Source organism: Rhineura floridana, chromosome 8 (genome assembly GCF_030035675.1).
Source record: "Rhineura floridana isolate rRhiFlo1 chromosome 8, rRhiFlo1.hap2, whole genome shotgun sequence".
Taxonomy (NCBI): Eukaryota; Metazoa; Chordata; class Lepidosauria; order Squamata; family Rhineuridae; genus Rhineura; species Rhineura floridana.
The window spans coordinates 32,437,578-32,463,884 of NC_084487.1; the positions used below are offsets into that span (position 1 = coordinate 32,437,578).

The 26,307-nt window shown below is 43.9% G+C and overlaps 2 protein-coding genes across 4 annotated transcripts in view; both read right to left on the bottom strand.

Annotated features, from left to right (window-relative positions):
* Positions 1–506: 506 nt before the first annotated feature.
* On the bottom strand, positions 507–6,325 carry LOC133390351 (uncharacterized). Its single transcript, XM_061638794.1, has 3 exons — positions 5,703–6,325; positions 3,744–3,870; positions 507–684 (listed from the first exon to the last, which is right to left on the bottom strand). The coding sequence occupies exons 1-3, from the start codon at positions 6,186–6,188 to the stop codon at positions 653–655; spliced, it is 645 nt and encodes a 214-aa protein (XP_061494778.1). The 5' UTR covers positions 6,189–6,325; the 3' UTR covers positions 507–652.
* Positions 6,326–6,355: 30 nt separating this feature from the next.
* The window catches only part of LOC133390349 (uncharacterized), a 41,645-nt gene continuing 21,693 nt past the window's right edge, over positions 6,356–26,307 (bottom strand). For all 3 annotated transcript variants that reach the window (XM_061638791.1, XM_061638792.1, XM_061638790.1), the window contains 8 exons: positions 24,714–24,780; positions 22,962–23,056; positions 19,148–19,276; positions 14,048–14,162; positions 11,575–11,712; positions 10,582–10,748; positions 9,369–9,460; positions 6,356–8,521 (listed from right to left, as the gene is read on the bottom strand). In XM_061638791.1, coding sequence (XP_061494775.1) covers positions 8,287–8,521; positions 9,369–9,460; positions 10,582–10,748; positions 11,575–11,712; positions 14,048–14,162; positions 19,148–19,276; positions 22,962–23,056; positions 24,714–24,780 — 1,038 coding nt within the window. In that variant the 3' untranslated portion in view covers positions 6,356–8,286. The remainder of the gene's footprint in view (positions 8,522–9,368; positions 9,461–10,581; positions 10,749–11,574; positions 11,713–14,047; positions 14,163–19,147; positions 19,277–22,961; positions 23,057–24,713; positions 24,781–26,307) is intronic.

Consider the following 26,307-nt stretch of genomic DNA (forward strand, 5'->3'; position numbering starts at 1 on the left):
CCTCTTGGAGGCCGGGCCTGGCAACCAAGAGGTCTTCTGTATCTTTAAAAGTTGTTCAAGGGAAAGGGAGAATTCCACCTTGTGGTTTTTCCCATTACAGTGTTGCAAGAACACCTGCACTTGGCTGACTTTCTCTTCTCCTAAAGATACAGGATCAGTCTCATGCCCTGAGCCTGGCAACCCTAACTCTAAATAATGCAGAGCGCTCTTATTATTGAACAACAGTCCCTCCCCAGGTGCAGGTGGTATCGATAGGGAACTCCTGTATGCTTTGCAGGCTTGCTGTTTGTCTGAGTGTCCATCCCCCTGCCTAAGGCCGTGCAGACCTTGGGGCTTTTTTCCTTTCCCTTGACCTGCTTACACCTGGACTCTGGGAGCAGAAGTTGATACTATCGGGCAAAGAATTGCCCTTGTGTGTTGTAGCCTAAACATATGATGCTCCATCATGAGAGATGCTGTGGAGGCATCCTAAATCAAGCAGTCAAGATAAATTGATAGTCCTTTATTTAGAAATTGTAACATGAGAAACTAACATGCAAAGTTTGATTTTTGTCAAGTAGCACTCTTCTTTCATTTTCATATGTCAGGAAAGTTTGGTTTTTGTCAAGTAGCACTCTTCTTTCATTTTCTTATGTCAGGAATCAAATGTCATTTATCTGTTCTGGATACTCTGGAAGAAACCACCTGTTGTAAGGGGGGGAGAAAGCAAACAGACAAGTCATGAGGGGAGCGTTTCTTGATGAGACACCAATCTCAGCATCCACCTACAAGCAGACATGGATTTTCTAACTTATCACTTAAAACATCCGTTTATAGCTGAGCTACTTTTTTTTAACAGAGATGAGCCCAAACAGTAGGCCTGTGTTAACAAAGAACACAGAAGAAGTTCAGAGAGTGGCTATCAAAGTGCTTTCAGTAGGAGATCCCAAATGCCAATATATTTGGAACGGGGGCGGGGAAGAGAAGAGATATGTAAGTACCATGCTAGATGGAGTTTCCTTCCTTAACTCTCAGGTTGCATCTATAGTAGGTAGCTAGCATGATCCAAGTTGTATAGTTGAGTGTGTCTTCCTGAACCTGCCGGGACATCTTGCCCTCCATCCTAAGACCTGTCCTCGATACTCCTTCAATATGGCTTATCCCTGCTAGTTACTTCAAATATTTTCTCACATGATCAAAGGGGACAGTAAGCACCTGGGGCTCTTGTGATGGCGCTACCTGTACACTGCCATATCTAAGGATGGGTGTGAACCCCATTTTCTGTAGCACTTTTATGCTACATATATGGCACTTTTCAAGAAATGGGTGGCTTCATCTACACCACCTGAATGGAGCTGCAGCTTCACAGGAGTGCTGGCTGCACATTGCAGACACAATCACAAGGCCACCCTGTGCGCTTCATGGCTGAGTGGAGATACTAATCTTGGTTTGGCTCTCCATGTTACACTGTGGAAGCCATTAAAAGTACTAGAAAAAAATGGACTGCCTTCAAGTTGACCCTGACTTATGGCGACCCTATGAAAAGGGTTTTCACGGTAAGCAGTATTCAGAGGGGGTTTAACATTGCCTCCCTCTGAGGCTAGTCCTCCCCAGCTGGCTAGGGCCTGCTCAGCTTGCCACAGCTGCACAAGCCAGCCCCTTCCTTGTCCACAACTGCCAGCTGGGGGGCAGCTGGGCTCCTTGGGACTGTGCAGCTTGCCCACGGCTGCAGAGGTGGCAGGGCTCGTAACCCCTGAGCAGAGCTTGGAAGATTACTTTTAAAAAGTAATAAATTAGTTACAGTTACATGGCCCCCAAAAAGTAGTAATTACCGCTACAATTACAATTGCTCTGAAAGTAACTGATTATTTTTCCTCCAAAGTAATCACTACAATTACATTTCAGTTACTTAAAAAAACACTTACAAGGTGCTGGCCTTGGCTGCTGCACATCTAAGTAGCCTAAAACAACATTAAAATAAACATACACATACAGAGGTAGTAGAATAATTATTTTTATTTATAAGATAGCAATGGTGGTCTCTCCGCTGGTAAGGGTGGTGGGGAGGGAGGCTGAGGCCACTACTCAGATCTTTGCACGTCAAACCAAGTGCAGCCCCCCCACTCAGCCAGCCAGCATAATCTCTCTCACTTAACCACCTCCCAGACCCTGCCCTTCCACCAACTAAGGAACACTCACCCAAGCACACATTTTCCCCTGAGATGCAAAAACGTTAAAATACTGCAAATGCAGCACTGTAGCCAGAGGGTGGTGGAGGCCACTTTGTGTGCCAAGTGCAAACACAGTATTCTCTCACTCACACATACACACAGTCATCTTTCACCTCCATAGTTCTTTATCTCCATTCTGCTGCTGCCTCCTCCTCCTTTTTCCATGTTCTTGACCTCCGGATCCTTTCCCCCTCCACTCCATTCTTCACCACCACTATCCGTTTTTTAAAATAATTGTTTTCTCCACTCCACCCTGTCTCACTCTCTGCCTCCTCCCTCGTCACCTCCTACCCATCCACAGAGCATGAAGAAAGAGCAACACTGCGTAGAAGTCCAGTTTGAGGCACATGATTTTCATCCACAAATCAGAGGAGCAGAAGACTTCCCCTGCTCCCCCCCCCACAAGTAATGACCAAAAGTAATTCTGGAAACGTTACAGTTACTCCACAAAAGTAATAAAATTACTCCTAGTTCTATTACAATCAAAATGTAAAGGAATTACCCACTCACTCAAAAAAGTAATGAATTACAAGTAATTTGTTACTTGTAACTAGTTACTTCCAAGCTCTGCCCCTGAGCCACTCACTGTGGGGGTGATCTTTAGCTGGCCCTTTACACCCAGGATACACGAGCGGGGATTTAACTGCGACAGTGATTTCCTGAGGCTGCTGCTGCTTTTCCATGTTCCTGACCCTCCACCTCTAAACTCCCTTTCAGGATCTAATTGTTTCCCCATTTCATTCTTCCTAGTATAACGGGCTGATGTCAGATCTAATATTGTGAGCTTCAATGTGCGTTTTAAAAGGTCAGGGTAGTATAAAGGGAATGTGAAGATTGTGGGAACACCCTCAATCTGTGGGTTTCCTCACTTCTTACTGTGGCTGCACTGCCCCCTGCTGGCTGAAATGAACAGCAATTGAAACCATTGTTGAGGACAGTACTTCTCCCTGTGAACGTGTACAGTAGGGCCCTGCTTATATGGAGGGTTAGGGACAAGGCCCCTGCCGTAAAGCAGAAATAGCCGGAAAGTGGAACCCATAGACTATAATGGGGCCGTCGCGCAAAAATGACACGACAATGTCACAAAATCACCTTTAAAAAGGGGAATTTCCCGCCGCCGCATTAGCGGAACGCCGGAATGCGAAGCACCGGTAAGCGGGGCCCTACTGTAAACCTTTCTCTATACTGTACCACCCCAGATGGGCTCAGAGGATGAAATACTCCTCCATGTAATTAAAAAATATCCTCCATGTTTAGAAAACGAGCATATGGAGGAGAAGGTTGGCTAGAACTCTTTCCCCCTGCTCTTTAGTTTTCTACACAGATGATTATTTTAGTTTTGCATGAAGGACTATATGACACCCCATCCACCACCTTAAAGGGGTACACCCCGAGACACAGATTTAGCCCTTCAGTGAGAGCTTGACCTTTATAGCAGGAACTTCCACACACACAATATTTATTTCAGCATGCCCTGCAGAAACATCCCACATTCACCTGTATATTACGTGTACTGCTGACTTTATGCGGTACCTGTTTCGTGAGAAACTGCTTTTAGGTCACACTTTCCTCTTGGCAGTTTGCAGGTGTAGAGGCCCAAGCAGCCGTCACAATCTGAGGGTTTTTTGCAGGCTTTGAACTGAATCCCAGGACAGGAATACTGAGGAGGAAAGGAAGGAGAATCCCTTGTAGCCTCAATCATAAGAACCTAAGAAGAGACCTGCTGAATCTTTACCATCCTGTTGTCACAGTGGACAACCAGATGCCCATGGTAAGCCCACAAGCTTGACCTGACTGCGATGGCACTCTCTTGCTATTGTTCCTCAGCGACTGCTTCTGAACATGGAGATATTACCTAGTTACTGTAACTACTAGGCCTCATCCTCTATGACTTTGTCTGGGCTAAAGAGATTTTACCTGTTGGCCGCAAGCAAGACCTGAGCACAGTAGCTGGCATTCAGACGCATACTGCCTCCGATGGTGGAGATACCACATAACAATCATTCTGATGGCCCAGGTATGCACCAAGTCATCATGCCAGGCCTCAGCTTTTACAGTTACCAAGGGCCAGCACAACAGTTGCTGCTTTCAAAATAAATGCTTATTTTCCCTCCATCAAAAAGGGCCACTATGCTCTTTAACAAGCAGAAGTCCCACATGTGCAGTTTCCTCCTCAGCTTCGAGTTCCAGTAATGGTATACCAGTTGAATTTCTGGCTGTTGTCCAGCTGCTTAAAGGCATGGAAAAGCAAATGAATTTGCTGATGGCTCATTCACTGGCAATTCCTTATTGTTTGAGTTTGGTCGGGGCAAAAGAGCATGTGCAGCTTTCCAAGCCACCATGGATTCCCCCTCCCTGCTAATTGAATTACTCTTTTTCTTCTGGAGCTGTAAAATGAGGCCTGCTGCAGGCAATTCATCTGCCAGAAGAAAGTGAGCAAAGGCCTATAGCAGAAATGAGGAACCTGTGGCCCCCCCAGCTGGTGTTGAACTCTAACTTCCATCAGGCCCAGCCAATGTGGCGGATGGTCAGGGATGATGGGAGTTGTAGTCTGTGGAGGAGCACAGGTTTCCCATCCCTGGCCCATTTAGCTTAGCATCTTGTTTCCCACAGTGACAAACTATAGGAAGTCCACAAGCAGGACATGAGTGTGATAGCCCTCTCCTGCTGTTGTTCCATAGCAACTGACGTTTATTGGCATACTGCCTCTGATCCTGGAGATATCCTATAGTAACTATAACTAGTAATTTCTGGGCTGGAGAGATTCCACTTGCCAGTTCTTGTTCAGCCCCCTATGCCTTTGCTTCAGGGGGGCATATAGCAAACTATTTCCAGGAGGTGCTCATCAGTATTACCTTCTCCCTTTCTTCCCCCCCCCCAAAATCTGGCCCAGATACCAGTTCCCTCCCTTTGCTGTGTCTGCCATGAATCTGTAACAAATGACAGACAAGTGGAGTTTGTGGTTTTGCTCACCCACTGCAGAAGGAGCTGGCTATGGCATTGGCCTTTATGCCTCTCTCCCCCACCAGGACTGTAATATCGGTTACTCCCCGGGGCTTGGTGCGCTAAGGCAAATGGACTGGACCAAAAGAGCCGTAGCTCTGTGCCAGAGTGCATGATTTCCATACAGAAGGCCCCAGGTTCAATCCTTGGCATCTCCAGATAGAACTGGGAAAGACCTCTGCTTGGAGGACCACTGCTAGTCAGATCAAGGGTAGCCAACCTGGTTCCCATGGCCAAAGTAAGAGTCCCCAAAACAGCTGGAAACCGCCATGTTTGTTCCCCCTGGTCTAGGCAATACTGAACTAGATGGATCAATGGTCTGATTGGTATAAGGCCACTTCCTCAGTACCTACACAAGATGCGGGGGGTAGCGAACCTGTAGACCTCCAGATGTTGTCCCATCATCCCCGAATGGCTGATGGGAGCTGTAGTTCGGCAAAATCTGGAGAACCACAGGTTTTAAGGGACTGGTGGAGAGATCTTACTCACCGTATCTGTATTAAACTTCCCATAGCCTTTCAGGTGGCTCTGAAGCCCTTGGCTCTTGCTTTTTGGAGGGGGCCGCTGAGGAATCTTTTTCTTGCCACTGGCCTTCTGCTGAATGTTGCCCAGTCGGGGTTTGCTTGCCGCTTTGCTGTGGGCTCTGCCGCCTGCTCCAGCTTCTTCTGCTGCCTTCTGCAACCAGGGGGAAGGCTCTCTTCTCACTTCGGGCTCTCTGTCTCCTTCCTGGGATGGATGGAGGGACTTCCTGGTTCCTACAGCCCCAGCTGGGTCCTTTTCAGCAACCTGCCCTTTCCCAGCTAACTTTCCACTGGCTTGAGCCAGCATACAAAACTGTATTGAAAGCACAGCGAAGGTGGCCATGGTGGCAATCCTCATCCTTTTTGGTCTTGGGTTTTCTATCCCAGTTATCTGGGTGAAGGGCTGCTGTTGCCTTGGAGCTTGCTGGAGAGATGAAGAGCCGCCGCCACACATGCATGTGTGTGATCTCTCTCTCTGCTTGAATGGTGGAAGCCCTTTTATGACTCTGAATTCCCAAGCTTACCCCCCACCCCACCTTTTTTTTTTCCTTTTTGTGATACTGAAATTCTAGCTTGCCACCTCCTGCTTGGAAAATTCTCCCCCTCTTTCCTTTTCCCCCGCCCCAGCAACACCCAACTTCTTTGTAAAAAGCAAGCATGTGCTTCCCATATAATGCCATCTTTCCCCATCATTATGATCATGGAACAATTTTATTTTTTATTATTTTAGCTAAGCAGGTGCTTCAAGGCACTGAGTGAACTTTGCTGGTAAAAAAAAAAATGCTTGCCTGGGCTGGGCAAAAGTGTGTTGTCTGTGTTTGCTGAATAAAAATACTTTTATGATCTCAATGCCTTTTTTTAGATGTATTGATCATTCACTCCTCAGTGGTTGCTACTTGATTTTTTTTCTGCTGGAAAGGAATACTCAGACTGCATCACCTTCAGATCATCAGCTCTCCAACATGATACTTTTATTACAGAGATGCAACACCTCAGGACAGGGGTTGCCAACATGGTGCCCTTTAGATGTTTCAGACTACTACTCCCATCAGCCTGAGCCATCATGGGATGATGGGAATTGTAGTCCACAACATCTGGACTACAGCTGGCTATCCTGTCATGACTGTTTTTCACAACGGAATTTTCAAATTTCATTCATGGACAAGGCGCTCTTGTAGCACCGCAAAGGCTGCTGAGCCTGGGGCAATGGTGTAGCAAAAAACTGGGCTCCAGCAACCACTGCAAACTGTCCTGGTGTGGGCATTGTCCCACATCACATGGGATGGGGGCTTCGGATAGCGAAACAGTCATGAAGCAGCTCTGTTCCAGTGCTCTCAGATGGGAGAATTCAATCAGCAGCACACCAGCAGGATCTAACGCAGCATCCCACAGAAGGGCAGGTGTTTTTTTCCTCTCCAAGATGCTCTCCCAGGCCTAGTGAAAGGCTAAAACTCCAGACTGATCTTTATCTGCAGGGGCTGAAATACTTCTTGCCACCAAGCTCAGATGTGCTAAAACTACCCATCCGATTCCCCCACACACACACATAAATCAGAGCCACGTAGCTCAGGAGTTAGCAGTGTCCTATGTTGTGAGATGAACAGTCCAGTCCGAACCTTGCCTCTGCTGTAAACTCACTAAATGAAGCCTTTTGGCTTGAATGTAACATTAAATTTGTACATTCAATTTTGAAATGACTTTTTTGCATTGTCTTTCCTCAGCTGCCAACACTGCACAATCTGTTAAAAGAACTCTTTGTTATTTCTAATTGTTCTTCATGGAGAACAGAAAATACAAGATGTTCATTTGGGCAGGTAGGAGTCAGTCCATCCAAGTGTTTATTTAGTCCAATATAGATTTTTCACAAATCACTTCTGAAAATGTTTAGCCATTCATTCGTGAGATGAGCTCGTTCCAGACTCACCTGTAGACTGTGTTCTTGCTGCTGTTGTCTTGTATCCCCTGGATGCTACTAAGCTTGTTTTAATTTCTGCATGTGGCACCTCCAAGTGTGAAGTACTGGCTGCGTTTGCATTGACACTGCAGGGACAGATCTTAAAGCAGCCTTCCCTGACTTGGTGCCCTCCAGATGTGGTTCAATTACCATTTCCATCAGCCTTGACCATCATTCATGGTCAATGATCAGGGATAGTGAAAGCTAACAGATGAGCACCCCTAGGTAGCAAAAGCTGTTTTTCAAGCACATGAGCAATGCTTGACAAAATGTCCCAAATTGGAAGAATCTGGTAGTAAAGGTGGGTGGGTCTTCACTGGCCTGCCTAACTCATTGTCCCTACCTCATTCCAGGGAACCAGAATATATGCGAATATGTTTCATTTGTATAATATATGCAGGTCGTAGAATTCATCTTTTTCTTGGTGTAAGATTTCCATTTTTATTTATTTGTAGCACAGAGTAGGCATAGTCATCGCAACAGAGGATGGGACTGGGGGAAATACAGAGAGATCCTCCTCTCCTGCTACCATCACTGAGCCCACCTGATTCTGTTCAAAGGCAGGCCCATGTTGGAGAGAGAGAAGGGGGGGAGCTGCCTATTCCAGGGTGCAGGTTCCAGGTGCAAACCCTTGAGCCAAAGGCAATTTCCAGATCTTTGCTACAGGCCACCTCTGAGCCTTTAGCCTTGCCATGCTCATGCTGGTACTGTTGATCTCTGGCGAAACCGGCTCATATGAACGGAGGGAGAGGCTGGCAGATAAGAGCCCCAGCCGGATGCAGTTATCCGTGTCCTCTCCAGCAAGCAGCCCAGCGATGATGCCAGCTATTAAGCTGAAGACAGAAGAGACCAAATTCAGCTTACCACACACACACACACAAAGTTCTAAGCTCTTCAGCAACTGATGTCTATCCTGAGTAGGACTAGCACTGAATCGTACTCAATGAGTTTATGCTGATGTTTTTAAATGAAAGTTGCTTGGAGACCTTTCAGGTAACAAGCAACTGATAAGCCTAGTAAGTAATGGTCATGATGACAATACTATCTACATAAATCAGTCTCAAAAGTTATTTTCACTCTCACGGCTGCCAGAAAATAACCCCGGGAACTATCATGCAATGAAGGGGCAAGGCATCCCTAACACAGAACGTTCAGAAAACTGCAATTCCCAGGGGTCTTTAGAGAAGCTGGCTGAAATGTACACTGTAGATGTACTTTGAGAACTGGCTGGAGTGCCTCAAGTCATTGCTTGCACCTTTTGAAACTTAAAGCGATCCACAGGATTGGGCAGCTAGTTGATGGAGACTCTTTTGAAATGCAAAGGTGTTGAAGACTCCCATTTCAGCACTCTCCTTGCTGAAGCCCCGCTGCGCTCCTAAGAGGCTCCAGGTGCTTCTTACAATTGCTGCATCTCAAGCCACGTGGAGCAAAGATGTCAACGTCTTGCTGAACCTTAATTTCACTCTTTCACAAAGGCTCAGAAAAATGACAGCTTACAATAAATCATCCCATCTCTCACCACCTCCAGATAAATATTTGGACTAACGATTCCTTAGCAATGCCGCGTACATGCATGCACTGTTATGTTGTCACAGCAACCAGAGTGGCAGAGGCCAAACAGAGGCAGGTGGAGGATCCCAGAGATATGGCAGCAATCTCACCGGGCAATGTGTAGTATACCTGTCGCCTGCTCCAGAGACACTCACTATCTCCTCCACAGGGACAGAGATCGCTGGATAGTGAATGGCGCACAGCTCACCTGCAGCACTGGCCTGTAAAGGGTGATAGGAGGAGACAATGCAAATATCATGTGAACCTGGAGAACTGTAAGCTGATTTCCTGGTCCTTTTATACACTTCCAGATAAATGTGACAGTCCCTAATGATGGGCACTGAGGGGCTGTTGGGAGGATAAAATGGAGATGAGGAGAACTATGTACACCCCCTTACGCTCCTTGGAGAAAAGGTGGGATATAAATGTAATAATAATAGTAGTGGTAATAAGTTCTGCTCAGCTGTCACATGTTAGAAAGCTCTTATTATCTCAGAGAGAGATCAGGTCAGGACCTCCACAGGTGAAACAGAAAAGCTAATTTATCTTTTGGGGACAATATCACCCAAAATTAGATTCTCAAATTTCATACTTTCTAATGGATGTCCAGACACTTATTTTGCAAGCATGCTCCTTTTTATTTATTATTCAATATGTATATAGGTACCACCCTATAACAAAAGTTCTCCGGGTGGTTCACAAGTAAACAGTTAAAACCACAAAATCCATAACATAAAAAATAAAATCTAATCCAGAACAAAACTAGCAGCTGAGAATAGCATCAGTACAACAGATCTAAAAAGTATTTAAAAATATCTAAGATTAAAAAGTTTCCTTCATCAAATAGCTGATTCCTGGCCTTTCTACCTTTCTTTTAAAGGGATATGCATGTACTCCTTGCCATTCCATGGGTGCTTTATTGGATTGGAACTGTGGTCCATAGCAGAGATATTAACTGCTCTGAAAAATCTCAGGTTATCCATTTTTTAAAAAAAGACATGTTACTGGTCCTCATGGTTACAGAGAATGTTCAAAAATTCCTACATGATCTACTGAAGCCTCAAGAACCAAAAGAGCATGGGAACCATTTCTAATAGTTTTCATGTCCCTGCACTGTTTCATTACCCTCACCCAGGGCTGAATTTCTGTCTACACCTATATTATCAATGGATTTTTAACTGGTTTAACTGTCATGGCTTCCCCTCAAGGAACTCTGGAAATAGTAATATTATGATATAGAATTCTCTGTCCCTTATTCCTCTACCTTCCTGCCTTCTGCTCACCCCTTAGCTGTGGCTCATGCCTCCCACTTCCACTGTCTCTATCCCTTCCCATTTGCCACCTTGTTGAAAGTTCCAGGGTGAAGAGAGAGCCTCCCATCCACATTCCGGCCGCACACCAGGACTCCATGTTGGCCAAGTGTCACCACCACCCAGTGCAACTCTCTCAGCAAGGGGTAGGCCAGGGTTGCAGCAGTCTTGACAACATCTTCCAGCGTAGATGGCATATCTTTAGAATTGCATGGATGAAAACTAGTCACATAGCATCGAAGCCACAATAAAAAGACTGTACAATTTCCACACCCCAGGGAGGTGATTGGGACATAAAACAACTCATTATTCTAGTCCAGAAGTGGAGAACCTTTTTTCTATGAAGGGCCACTGACCCACAGGAAAAGTTAATCAGGGGCTGCAGCTGCTTGTGGACAGAGGCAAATCCAATGGTGGCTGGGGCTTGTAGGACTGCAGGGCACTACATTCATAGTGGGGAACCTGTGGCCCTCCAGATGTTATTGGACTACGACCCCCATCATCTCCAGCCAACATGACCAATGGTTGAGGATGATGGTAATTGTAATCCAGCAACGTCTGGAGGGACACAGGTTCCAGACTGCTGCTCTACAGTGAGGGTCCAATGACACATGACCTCAGGAAATGGTACTTGTGTCTCCCCACCCCATAGGGGCACAGCTCAGTAGCAAAGCAACCTGCTTTGCAGCCTCTCCCTCAATCTCCATTAAAGAGGCATCATGTGGCAGAGCTGGAGAAAAACTTGATGAGCTTCTCCCAATCAGGATAGACTAGGGATGGGAAACCTATTATACTTGGTCCAGATGCTTAATATCTGACTCCCATCAGCCCTAGCCAGCATGGGCAATGATCAGGGTTGATGGGAGATGCAGTCCAACATGATCTAGAGGGCCACAGGTTCACCATCCTGGGACAGACAATGCTAAGTTCAGCCAAGGTCTTACTCAGTATAAGACAGATTCAAAATATTTCTAGCTTAAAAAATAGTTCTTCCTTCCTCACCCCCACTCTCAAAAGTGTTTCACCTGCTGGCACAGGATGTCCCAGGGCCTGGTTGATTGCTCTCAGTTCTTGTAGATTGGGAGATATGCAGGCCAGGGCTCTCCAGCTGTCTGAAAGGAATGGCTTAGAAGCCTTGTCCACATCTGTAGGCTCATAACACACTTCAGAAGAGCATTGAATGATGTTAGCCGACCTGACAAACTTGAATTGTATTTATTTAATTATTCATATTTGCACTTGCTGCCTATCTACTAAAATGACCAAGGCAGTAACAAAGCTGTTCATCTGCTTGGCCACTGTGGAAAACAAGACTAGAGAGGGATTTGGTCTGATACAGCAGGATTTCTCTTATGATAAAATCAATAAAAATGGTGAAAGTGGCAAACGTTTATTCATCAACAGGACTGATCAACTGAAGCTGTCATCACACATTAAAGGCCACCATCATTATGGATCAACCAATAGCATTGACAAGTTACAAAATCAGGGACTCAATCAAAAGAAAACCAATTGAACTTCGTTGACACTGATATTAATTTGACTTGAGTTAGCTGCAATTATTTGTCCTATTGATTGATTCCAATGGAACTTTAGCAAAACTAGCATCTTCTGGGTTGGGCCCTAGGTTTTAGGGCTTCTCAATGCACCTGCTACATGGAAAATACACAGACGCACCACTTCCATCATCCCCAAATCTGGGGCTTCTCAATGCACCTGCTACATGGAAAATATACAGATGCACCACTTCCATCATCCCCAAATCTGTGAACAAACCAATGTGTTTGAGATTTTGGTTGCAGAATGCTGGCTGAATGACACAATGGAAAAAAATGGGCAGATTACATTGAACTCACAAGTTTGATTTTTCATTTTATATTATTAGCAACACGGTCATTTATACAAACAATCATTATTGCCAAAATGAAATAGTTAATTGACCAAAAATGCCGATGCCATTGACATTGGCCTTTATTAAAATACCACCATTAAATTAATTCCCTGTTTGTAATCATTTGAGATTTCATCACATCTTACATTCTTAAACTGTTGATTTAATACAGCTTATCTCATTTTTTGATTGGGTAACCTCCCTGGTAGATAGTAGGAATGCTGTGGACATAACATATCTCAACTTCAGCAAAGCGTTTGACAAAGTGCCTCATGATATTCTGATTTTCAAGCAAGCTAAATGTGGGCTGGATGGAGCAACTCTCAGGAGGATCCACAGTTGGCTACAGAATCATACTCAAAGAGTGCTTATCAATGGCTGCTTCTCCAACTGAGGGGAGGTAACGAGCAGGGTACCACAGGGCTCAGTCCTAGGCCCAGTGCTCTTCAACATTTGTATTAATTACTTGGATGAGGAGGCACAGGGAATACTTATCAAATTTGTAGATGATACAAAATTAGGAGGGATAGCTAATACCTTGGAGGACACAAACAAAATTCAAAGTAATCTTGATAGGTTGCAGCATTGGACTGAAAACAACAATGAAATTTAACAGGGATAAGTGCAAAGTTTTACACCTAGGAAAAAGAAACCAAATGCACAGTTATAAGATGGGGGATACTTGGCTCAACAATACTACATGCAAGAAGGATCTTGGAATTGTTGTTGATCACAAACTGAATATGAGCCAACAGTGTAATATGGCTGCAAAAAAAGGCAAATGCTATTTTAGGCTGCATTAATGAAAGTATAGCTTCTAAATTGCATGAAGTACTAGTTCCCCTCTATTCGGCACTGGTTAGGCCTCATCTTGAGTGCTGCGTACAGTTCTGGACACCGCATTTTAAGAAAGATGCAGACAAACTGGAACAGGTTCAGAGAAAGATCACAAGGATGATCAGGAGGCTGGAAACAATGCCCTATGAGAAGAGACTGAAAAAACTAGGCATGTTTAGCCTTCAGAAGAGAAGACTGAGTGGGGATATGATAGCACTCTTCAAGTACGTGAAAGGTTGTCACACAGAGTAGGGCCAGGATCTCTTCTTGATCATCCCAGAGTGCAGGACACGGAATAATTGGCTCAAGTTATAGGAAACCAGATTTTGGCTGAAATCAGGAAAAACTTCCTAGCTGTTAGAGCAGTGCGACAATGGAACCAATTGCCTAGGGAGATGATCGGCTCTCCAACACTGGAGGCATTCAAGAGGCAGCTAGACAGCCACCTGTCGTGTATGCTTTAATTTGGATTCCTGCATTGAACAGGGGGTTGCACTCAATGGCCTTATAAGCCCCTTCCAACTCAGTTTTCTACAATTCTATGATTTCTGCTAAATGCAGAGAAAATACATATAAATAATCATAATTATTTTATTTATATACTGCCTTTCCTCTCACAGAGTGGTGAGGGTAGCAGGGAGCATATTCTCTGCTCTTTGGAAATGAACAGCAAAATAAACCAGATCTGAGATGATGCTGGGAATATTCATGCACTGAGGGAATGTCGAAAGCACTTCCCTGAAGGAATTCTAAGCTGTGTCTCTTCTTACCTGCTAAGCGATGTTCTCTGGCAATCTGACAGATGTATTGAATGGTGGACACTGGCACATTCCCATCAATGCATATTAGTGGGGCCTTGCACAGATTCTCCTTGAACTTGGACACCTGGAGGAAATTGTATGAGAGAAAAAGAAAGAGAATGCACATTGGCAATGGGAAAGCCATGCTGATTCCACGAATGAGGCATCCCTCTTTTCCTAAAGTAAAAGAGGGGAATCTGTGGTTGGGCATGTTCCATTTGGCTATGTGTTCTGGTTGCTCCTGTTTACATCAGTTTCCCATTTTTTAAAAAATTTCCTCCTTCCTACCTTAAATATGGAATCAGGTCAGTCCATTCAAATGTTCTACTGCTGTGCTTGGAGTAGGGATGTGCCAGAATTCTGCCCAATTGGGATTTGGAACCAAATTTTCCATTCATTCACTTATTCTCTATTGTTACAGATTGGATGTTTATGTAACTATTTTCCATGGCTATTTTAAAAAATGGATTTCAAAAAATCAGTTTCTAAAATATTGATGTTAAGAATGATAACTTTATCAACGTTTCCTTCCATTTACTGATATTTCAAAATATCCATATCAGTACCTTTTGTGAGGGGAAAAATGGATCAGTAAAAGCATCAGCTGACAAAGAACAAACTCAAATCGATACTGGCTTGTTAGATCAATGGAATGCTTTCAAACCGGCACCGGTCAACAGATCCCATCCCTAGCTTGGAGTACAGTTATTTATTTATCTTTGTTATTACATTTATATTCCACCTTTTCTTTAACAAGATCAAGGAAGTGCACATCACACATACACAAAGATGCTTTTAGCCTCTCAACAACCCTGTGAGGTTGGTTAGGCTGAAAGTAAATGACTGGACTGAGCTCATCCAGTGAGTGATATGGCTGAGTAAGGATTTGAACCTTAGTCTTCCAGGTCCTACCCTGACATTCTAACTCAGGCACGGGGGACCTCAGGCCCGAAGCTCCAGGCCTCTCTATACAGCCCTTGAGATTCTCCACAGGCTATGCTCCCTGCACAGGTCACAGCTCTCACTAACCCTGCTCCATGCCCTCCTTGAGGGCTTTTGCTTGACTGAAATGCACTCTTGAACAGTGGCAACATCTCCTATTTGCATAGAAACCTTGGACGCTTTCATGGCTGATTCCTCTGTCACTTCTGTTTCTCCCCCACTCTTTGCTTCTGGCTGCTCCCACCACTGGCATGCGGCCCTCGGGAGGTTGGCCAAGAGGGAATGAGACACTTGGGCTAAAAACCTTCCCCATCCCTGCTCTATCTGCTATGCCACACTTAGGCCACATTTAGGCCCCACCGATGCTATATATTTAAAGCAGTAGTACACCACATGAAACAATTATGGCTTCCCCCAAAGAATCCTGGGAACAGTGGTTTTTTAAGGGTGCTGAGGGTATTCCCCACACAGAACTACAGTTTCCAGAGTTCCCTGGAAGAGGTTTTGACTGTTAAACCTCTCTCAAAATTGTAGCTCGGTGATGAGAATAAGGGTCTCCTAACAACACTTAGCACCCTTCACAAACTACAGTTCCCAGGATTCTTTGGGAAAGCCATGACTGCTTAAAGTGATACGATACTGCTTTAGATATATAGTGTAGGTTGGGCCTTACTCGGGAGTAAGATGTTTTCTTGCCATGTAATTCTCATCCAGTTCCTTCAGGACTAGGGTACTGTTACTAAGGATAGGGGGTAAATTCATACTCTCCAAAACCATTTGAGAACCAAAACACAGCCATCCTTCAAAATTTGCACTTCTCCAAATTTTACAGTGCAGCTCTCCAGCCAAGCAACATGTACAAAAATGCATATACTTGGGTGAAGTGTTCATGAAAATACATATATTAGTGAAAATAACATACAAAAATGCACTATATTAGTGGGAGGTGCTTTGCAAAAATGTATACCTTAGGCAAAATCGCATTCAAAAATATTCAAAGAAGTTTGCATTAATATGGTAATGAATTTTCACGTGCATTTTTTTTTAAAAAAAACAAAACTGGTGTGGAAATGTGGAAAACGTTAGAAAAATGAAAAACTGAGAAAAACCAAAACTGAGAGATTCAGCCATCCCCGGCTGCCTCACAAATTATGTCATCAAGCCAAAATTCACCTCTGTAACACAGCAGATACCAGACTTTGTGTGAACAGATATCCTGCTTTGTTGGCGGCTTACTTCTTGGCTGGTCTTCTGATTTAATTTACAAAAACAGTACCTTCATGCTGTTTCAACGGGGTAGGAATGTGCATTTCCCCCATTTCAAACAGGATGATCTAGGAAGGAGACTGACAAACTCAGCTCCAAAGCCCTGAACAGTTCATTTGTAAGGTGGTCTCAAACAGGGCTCTTTTTCTAAGTAGTGAGGAGAGTGGAACTCTCCCCATTGGTCCATGGAAGATGTACATTTTGCATTGAAAAAAACATCACCTTAATAACTTCACAATTGCTTCTGGCAAACTTTCGGCACCCTCTTTACCTCTGTTATGTAAGAACCCTCCTTCCACAATAAGGCAAAAACAGAGGTGCATACGTGAATGGTGAAACAGAAGGCTATGTACACAATCAAGTTTCATATGAGCATTCAAACTTGTCTATTGGTCCCACTAGCCTCATGTTGTGTGCTCAGACTAAGGTCACCTCCAGATAGGAATGGGCAAGAATTTCAATTCAGTTCACATTTCAAACCAAATCTACCAAATTTGCAATTTCCAAAACAGTATGAGAACCAAAACACAGCCATCCTTTGACATTTGATTTATATCCTGCCCTGGGCTCCTGTAGGGAAGAAGGGCAGGATATAAGTAATAAATAAATAAATTTGCACTTATTTGAATTTTGCAATGCCATTTGCAAACCAATGTTTACAAAAATGCATGTATTGGGGGAAAGTGTGTATAAAAATGAATGCATGAGTGAAAAAACTTGCAAAAAAGCATTATATGATGAGAAATGGCTTGAAAAAACGTGTACATTAGTCAAACTGTCTACAAAAATGTGTTTATTAGGGGAAATCGACATTAAAATGCTGGGGAATTTTCATAACGATTTTTTAAAAATTGCAAATTGCTGCTGAAATGTGGAGAACTGAATTTTAGATTGGAAAACTGAGAAACGGAGAGAACCAAAGCGGACAGACCTTTCCATCCATACCTCCAGACTGTCACTATTTTGTGTGAAGGATTCGATCACATATTGGAAACTTCTGTTTGCATAATTAAAGTGCTCTGGTGTGCTTGCACAGCAAACATACTTTTTTTTAATGGACTTTCTGCAGTTAGAAAAGTGGCACAAAAAATTGTGGGAGGACGATTGATGGGAAGATGTACAACCCCCCGGCCAACAAAGCAGGGTGGTTCAGTCAAGAGCAGGCATCGAATACCTTCTGCACAAGTAAATCGGGATCAGTGCTCAATAAACAGGACATCCCGAGGAGCCCGAGGAGCAGCTCTCCAAGGTCTTGGGCAGATATATATCCCATTGGAATAAGCGAGGCTTTGTTCTGAAGAAGCCTGCATAGAATCCATTATATTTTAGAACACATAGTGGACTCCTATGGCTACAGACGTAAGGCCCACTGATTTTAATGGGATACAGTCCTTGAAGAAACACAGAAAGCTGCTTTATACTGCGTCAAAACACTGGTCCATCTAGTTCAGTATTGTCTACACTGACTGGCAGCAACTCTCCAGGATTTCAGGCAGGGTTCTCTTCCAACCCTACCTGGAGATGCTAGGGATTGAACCCAGGACCTTCTGCACGCAAAGCAGATGCTCTACCACTGAGCTAGCACAGAATGCATAGAACTGCTATCCAAATCATGCTGAATGAGCTAGCTAGTATAGACCTTGCCTAACATTTTGCACAGGGTACTGGTCTGTGTCCTCCTGACTCAGGGATGGGGAACCTGTGCTGAGCCTTCAGGGGTTGATGGACTACAACTCCATTCATGACCATTGGCCGTGCTGGCTGGGGCTGTGGAAGCTGTAGTCCAATAACATCTGGAGGGCCACAGATATCCCCACCCCTGCCTTAGGTTTTCCTCTCTGAGCCAGCAGCCTCTTTGTATCTTGCATTCATCAATGGAAACATAATCGAAGGAAACATCATCCATCAACAGGTAGAAGCCGACAAATTCAGAGGCATTTTTGTTGCCGTGTTATTCTGCAGGGATCCAATGGAAGAATATATCATTTAATTGTTGTGTCTACTTTTTTCCTCCCTGGGGATCGGAAAAGGGTGAAGAGAGGGTGGGAATGATGACCACTTTTTTCTTTCCAGGAGTGAACCCTCAGCACTTTCAAGAGTCTTGGTGATAAGTGGATTACTGACAAGCATACATGCCTTCTTAGCAAAACAGTATCAGCTGTTAAGTACAGACTTGATTTTACTCTCCCCAACAGTTTTTTTTATTAATGGAGGAAAGGGCGGGGTTGCACCTGAATCACTCCTAATCACCCCTTCCATTAGTGTCTCAAAATATACATCTCAGCTACCAAGCAGGCTGTGTTTATCTGCGTTTCTACAGCTTGGCATGTCCTAGAAACACAGAGCGTCTGGAAGAAGTTGTGGGTGGAGACAGCGATGGTAGAAAGTGACTTTCAGCACTCCATCACAACTCTTGATGGTTTCTGAAGTTCAACGTAGGTGGCCACAAAGTCAGGCATGGCGGAAAAAGGTGCTGAGAAATACAGGTGATCTGGGCTTAGTTATGGAGATAATGACTGCAGATGGTGGATCACCAGTGTTTTTGCAGTACAGTGGCAGCTGGTGGCTTCATGCTCAATAAAGACTGGACACAATCTAACCTCTGCATAAGCTCTGTTCAAGTCCATCAGGACAAATGTTCAATCAATAGGTTGTCTGAAGAAGCCCTAATTGAGGCTTCAGATGTTCTCACATCTCTGGCTTCCAGAACTACCCAATCCTTGATTTCCACTTTGCTTCCCTCCTAAGCATCCTGAGTATTAGGAAACTACTTTCTGCCCCTTAGGGAAGCAGAGGACAACATAAGCAAAAAGAGATATTGAGATTTCATGATGTACACAGAGAGATATGGAAGGGCCTTACGTATTGCTCAGTGATCTGCTCATGGATGTCCATGTCTCCCAAGCCAAGGGTGAACTCTCCGCTGCCTGTGATTACTACGCAGTAAGTGGCTGTGTTGTGTCCTTCCAGTCTCAAGACACCACTCATATCCTCAAAGCAAAATGGGGAGGGGGAGAGAGAAATTTAGTAATTGGTATTCTCTTCTCTGCTGCTCTCTGCAGGCAGCTCACTCAGAGCAAACAGGACAGTGGCCTCCACACAATCGGTGGGCATTCATTCTCATCTGCCTAGGCAAGCATTCCCTGAACTTGAACTTCATGATCCCACTTATTTTTGTATTAATACCAACACATGTACAAATTTTGGATGAAAATAAGATCTAAAAATATCAAGACAGTAAATTATATGAAGTGTATACAACACTAAATATATTAAAATATGAACTTTTACAAAACTATAAAAGAAAAAAGGCATACCAAAAATAAACTATGAATTATAATATACAGGAGTTTGTACTTATGCTTAACAATCAGATAAATTAAACTTCTTCTATATTCCTCTACACACACACAAACGGCTCATAATATATGGTATGTGGTTGTATGTTATCTTGAACTTTGTTACACCAATACACGACAAAGGAACTCCATCTTTAAACCAATTATCTTGTTGCCTGCCTTCTGTTATCAAATTTGTAAGCTTTACCGTATAGATAACATTCCAAAGTTTTATTACCCACTCATCAGTTTTCAGTGTTTTTTTTCCCAGTTCAGTGATATAACCATCCTAGATGCTGTTAAGTGGTGAATAACCATTTCTTTATCATCAGGAAGTATGAGATCTTTAATATAACAAAATAATCAGATCAAGGGATCTAGGGCTAGTCTATAGCCAAGGAGTTTCTATTTCAGCAGTTATCTCCATCCAGTATTCTTTTATTTTACTGCAAGTCCAAAAAACTATGTGTCATGTCTACATTTATGTTTTTACATCTCCAACTTCTATAACTGCTTTTTTAACTGATTGATTATTATGCTTTTTAATAGGCTTGCTTTACTGTATATTTTAAATATGGCTATTTTTACTGTTTTGATTGAATTGTTTTATTGTGAATTTTAATTAAGTATGGATTTCATAATTGATTTTATGCTTGTAAATGGCTTAGAAGCCATTATGGCATGTGAATGGTATGTGAATGATGATGTTAGTAAAACACGGTGAATAATATATTAATCCAGCCCTTCATACTATCTGTCAATTGAAATGTTTAATGCTAGTGTTCGTATTGCTGAAGACTTAGGATATGTCTGCACTGCAGGCATACACCATTCAAATTTTGTACGTCGCCCAGAGTGACTGGTTAGCCAGCCACATGGGCGACTAAGAAATCCAATAAATAAATAAAAATAAATAAATAAAATATAAATCAGGCAATAATAATCAATAGCAATAACAAATCTGGCCTCCAGTTCATTTGAGGCCTAGATTAACATCATGATGCAAAATATGCAACATCCACAGGGAAAGCTTTGCAGAGGAGTTGAACTGGGACTCTTGGACATAGACTGGATGTACCACTGCTATCAATGGTCCTTAAGGATGCACTAACATGTCACTAAACTCTGGAGGGCATATGCAGGCCTAACCTTTCCTGGCCTGTTTCTGCTGACTTGACAAATTGCTGTCTCAATTCCACATCCTCCTTGGCTTAAAACCAGGATGGAGAACCATTTGTAGACCAAAGGCCACACTACCTTCTGGACAACCTTCTGAGGATCACATGCCAGCGTTGGGCAGAGCCAGAGATGCAAGTTGGCAGAGCAACAAATGCAAATTTTATTGTTGTACAGTAGGATAGTTTCTACACACATTTGCACACAGTCCTCCCACCACCTCCCTAGGGAATTGGTTTCATTGTTGTACTGCTCTAACAGTTAGGGCGTTTTCCCTGATGTTCAGCTGAAATCTGGCTTCCTGTAACTTGAGCCCATTATTCTGTGTCCTGCACTCTGGGATGATTGAGAAGAGATCCTGGCCCTCCTCTGTGAGGCAACCTTTCAAATACTTGAACAGTGCTATCATATCTCCCCTCAGCCTTCTCTTCTCAAAGCTACACATGCCCAGTTCTTTCATTCTGTCCCTCACAGGGCTTTGCTTCCAGTCCCCTGATCATCCTTGTTGCCCTCCTCTGAACCTGTCATATTTAACAAAGGGTTCGTAGTGGGTGGGATTGGAAATACGTGCATGTACATCTGCCCACACAGAATGTCAGCTTTGTGGAGTTTGGAACTTCTGCCTGAAGACTAGTATTCCTCGTGCAATAACCAGGACAAAGAAGGAGAAGAATTTGTCTAAAGAACAGCAGCAGTTCCCTGCCACAAAAGATGTTTTGTTTTTAAGATGTTTTAAATATTTTTTAGTGTTTTATCACCTGTTTGCTGCTCTGGACTCCTTTTAGGAGGAAGGGTGGGATATAAATTTAATAAATAAATAATAAAAGCATGCCCAGATCTCTTCTTTTAGCTTGTTTTTGTTGTTTATTTCTATCCTGACTTTTGGCCAAAGGCCCTCAAGGCAGCTTACAAACCGCTTTTTAATTATCCTGTTCCGTTCTACGATTTTGGAGTGGGTAACAGGGGCAGCATTTAGGGAGGGCCTTACCCACCTGTGTTTTAGGGCACATGTGAATATTTCATAAGAACCCACATATATTTGATTATGGACTATTTCATTTGTTTGTTTGCATTTATATTCTACCTTTCCTTCAAAGAGCTCAACACAGTATGTACATGGTCCTGTTTGGTCCCTGCAGTCCCAGACAAGAGATAGGGCTCTAGCCCAAGGGGGGATGCATGCAAATGTTTACATCTTCTGGGCACACAATATCCACAAGGCTATTTTGTCTGTGCAAGCCTCATTGTAACACAGAGGAGCTGTAATCACACTGCAAACTTTGGTATCCATCTTATGGCAGAATGTAACAACTTCCAGAAGGGTAGTTGTGTTTGTCTGTTGTAGCAAAAAGAACACCTTTGCAAGTGCAAGCCCAGGACCAAGAGCAAGGGCTTATCCACATGAGAGCATTACTAAAGACTCTGTTCTTATCTCCGTTTTCTATTTGCACTGTTCACAGTAAGGTCTCAATGCCAGCTGCAAACACGGTGTTTTCTATTCACACTGAAGGGAATGATCAATCATGCAGTTTCCTAATGACCACACCCTCTAATTTAACATTTCCACTCCCTCTGGTTGTTTGGCAACCAAGCATGCTGCAGTGGGTTCCTTAAAAAAACCCAGAAGTGCAAATATCTGTGTTTTCCCTGGCAGGATACAGCTGAAATACAAATCTTTGTCTGAGCAGTGTTATGCTTTTGCACACAAGTTAGAGGGAAAAAGAAAATAAAGGCACCATTTGCAGCAATATAACAATGCTAGCAGAATGTGGGAGAGCAGCCGGAAGTTGTTTTTCAGCACTCAGGAAACGAAATGAATGAAGGGAGGAAGAAAGAGTGGGCGTGGAGAGGGGGATGATCGACACACCCACATAAAAGTATTGGAGCACAGTGCCTGCAAGCGCCAGAGATATGGAGTGAAGACTTTTTTCCTCCCCTTTTCATACTGTCAGAAGATTGCGTTAGTACGGATTTATTAGGAGGAAACTGCATGATAGCTTCTGTTTGCCAGTAATATCATGTGAGCCATACGAATTAAAAGAGGATGTGAGTAGCACTAAACACACACTAAGCCACCGTGGATGAGCCCCAAGTGATTCTCACTATAAAAAACAACTACCATGCTGCAGATTAGTTTAGAACAACCATATGCTGTGAGCTACCATATGCTTGCAGTAGCGTAGAACAGACTCCGAATGCTCATCCTTCCCCATGATGGAGATAAAGAACGGGGTCTTCCCAAGACGACTTAAACAATCTGAAAGCAGAAGAAAAATAGAACAAACCTGGATTCTATGCAGACAACCGTAGAACCTGAAAGTCGAGGTAGAAACCTTTAAGGGACATTGGTCAGTTAAATATCTGCTGCCCTCTCTCTTCTCTTTATAGGAAGGTGCCGTACAGCAGGCCAGACTTTTTATCCATCTAGCTCAGGATCATTTACTCCTGCAACAGCCAATGTTAGTGCCTTCCAGATGTTGTTGGCCTACAGTTCATAACAGGGTCATACTAGCTGGGGCTGATGGGAGCTGGAGTCCAACAACATTTTGGCTATCCCTGATCTATACTGACTCTGAAAATGTCTCTGGCTGAGAAGGGTCTTTCCCATCATCTGCTACATGAGCCTTTTAAGTGGAGATGTCGTGGACTGATCCTGTGACACACCCCGCCCCCCACATGCAATGCATGTGCTCCGCCAATGAGCTGAGATACAAACTGAAGAGGCTGCCTTGTACTGAGTCAAACCATTGGTCCATCAGGCTCAGTGTTGTCTACCCTGACTGGCAGCAGCTCTCCAGGGTTTCAGACAGGAGTCTCTCCCTGCCCTATCTGGAGGTGATGAGGATTGAACCTGGGACCTTCTGCATGCAAGGCAGATGCTCTGTCACTGAGCTATGTCCCGTCTCCACCGAGTTACAGTCCCTTCCACTGCACTCCAACACATCAGCTTATGAACCTTTAAATTAATGATATTGTTGTGAGATTAGGAGGTGGACAGAAAAGGTAATGGATCCAGACGTCCTGGTGGAGAATGCCTTAATAGTCCTGACAAAGTTTCCAAGTATCCCCTTAGGCTGATAGCTCTCACTTTTTGAACAGCTAGGAAATGCTGAAAGGGAGAGACCTTTCCCCCACTCCTTGCAGAGGATGATGTAATCAAGGTCTCTGTGGGTGAAAGAGAGACTGCCATTCAAGACAGGTACGAAGGGTGCTTCCAGATGACCTGTTTATTAAGCATTCCTCCTGATTTGTTTCCTGGGAGGTTAGACAACACTATTTAATTACTATTTCTTCTGATTTGTTTGTGGGGGGATTATATGGCATTGTGTCAAAGCTCTGGGCTCCTACTGGGAGGAAAGTGGGATATAAATTTAATAAAATAAAAATAAATAAAGCAAGTATTCCGCACTTCCCGGTGCATTTTCCTGTCACTTTCCTTATCACAAAAAGTCCAATGTTTGGGGGAAGTGAGATTGTTGGTCTCCCAATCATCTATAAATTTGCTACCTGAATTTGCTGGTATGTGATTGAATCCCACCTGAAAATAGCAACAGTCTAAGAGCACCCGAAGAAAGACATGGAGAGCCGAGTGTTTGACACTGTAAGCTAACAGCATTTGGGGGGGGGGGGTTGGCTGTCCCCCTAGAGAGCAAATGTGGGAGCAATGGACTTTGACTGCCTGTTGGGAGTGTTTAAGCTGTGTCTCCACCTATGCTCAGCTTGTATATTTGTAAATAAAATGCAAACGTTATAAAACACAAAATAAGCCTCCAGTGACCAAATTCCAAAGGGAAGCAAACCTGGGTGAGTGCTGAGCCCTTGGAACTTCCCACAGCTCAGTGAAGTGGGGGGTGGGAATAGCAATATGTTGGAATCTACGTCTACCTATAGAGAGCAAAAATAGAATGAATTACCTGCTAGGTTTCTCCCCACACCGCCAAATGATTGTCTCACTGTTGACGGATTTGTCTGTCCTCCACCCTGCAAGTGCAGCAAAGTCAAAAGAACAAGGCAAACATGAGGTGCACCGTGATCTTGACTGGTTTAATCTCATTTCATATTCTCAGATTGTACAATAATGTTACTGCTGTCATGACTGGCTAAACCACCCAAATTCTCACGGTTGCTTCACTTATGCTGTCCTCTGGCACAGGAAGCTGCCTTATAGTGAGTTAGACCATTGCTCCATCCAGCTAATATTGTCTTCTCTGACTGGCAGCAGTTCTCCAGAGTTTCAGGCAGGAGCTTTTCCCAGCCCTGTGACACCAGGGATTGTGCCTTGGACCCTCTGCATGCAGGGCAGGTGCTCTACCACTGAGCTATGTTCCTTCCCCATCCAAAATGAACAGAGCAACAGCCACTGATTCCTGTCATCTGTCGGGGTCCCCATATTTCTTCGGGGGGGGGGAAGCTATACAATCTGATCATCTGGGCCAATGTTTATTATGGTTTGTACTTTCTTTCTCTGTCTCCAAGGATTAAAAAGTGTCTTCTTACCTAATTTTTAATTAAACAACCATTGCACCTTTATATTTCTTTCTTCAGCCACTTGTCAGCTAATCACAAATGTGGCCAGACGTTTGGCTATAGAACAAAGCCTGCTTTTCCCCAAAGAAGCGTGTTACATCACCTGGCACCAAATGTTCCATTAGATGTGGGGCAAAGCTTCTTTTTTCCACACTCCACTCCATTTCATCGTTTATGAAAAGTTTTTATTTCTCTCCGCTCCTGGGTGCACATGTATGTTTTCCTTTGGATGGTGATTCATGACAAACATCATTTTTTATCATAGCAACAACTGTGACCCATTAACAGGTGGTGGCTGGGAGGCAAGCTGTCCCACACCTGTGCACCTCCAGGCAGTGTTCAACACCAGAGGAAGGGCCATAGCTCAATGCGAGAGCATGTGCTTTGCTTGCAGAAGGTCCCAGGTTCAATCCCCAGCATCTCCAGGTAAGGCTGGAAGAGACTTCCTGTCTGAAATCCTGGAGAGCCACCACCAGTCAGTGTAGGCAACACTGAGCTCAAGGGACCAGTGGTCTGGTCAGGAGTGGACACAGGAGCTTCCTGTGCTGATGTCTGTGCATGGAACAATGCACACTTCTTTCTTCCTATAGGGTGCTGGCGCTTCTGGTGCAAGCAGCTTACTCTCTGCACCACTGTGGCAAATTGCCAGAAGAAAACTTCTGGCCTGCTCTCTGCTGCATTGTAGCACCACCACTGCTCATGGACAAGGATGGTATTGGAGCAACCAGCTCTGTGGGGATCAAGTGACAAAAAGGACCAATAGACTTCTATCTTGTCTAACCTTCTGGCTCTGGCCTAGCTCCTCACTCTAGCCAGCCTTTGCAAACCTGATACCTTCCAAATGTCTTGAACTACAGTTCCCATCAGTCTCCACCAACACAGCCATGGTGGCTGGGGCTGATGGGAGTTGTAGTCCAAAACTTATGGAGGGCACCAGGTTGGCGAAGGCTGGTCTAAGCAATGTGTTGAAGTGCATATTCA

What these genes read in the sequence shown, in the direction of transcription:
- LOC133390351 (XM_061638794.1), bottom strand. Translation starts at nt 6,188, where the DNA reads ATGTGTGGCGGCGGCTCTTCATCTCTCCAGCAAGCTCCAAGGCAACAG. An exon ending in GGAAGTTTAATACAGATACG is followed by an intron (nt 3,871 to 5,702) that starts GTGAGTAAGATC and finishes TTTCCTCCTCAG; the next exon opens with TATTCCTGTCCTGGGATTCA. An exon ending in AGCAGTTTCTCACGAAACAG is followed by an intron (nt 685 to 3,743) that starts GTACCGCATAAA and finishes CCCTTACAACAG; the next exon opens with GTGGTTTCTTCCAGAGTATC.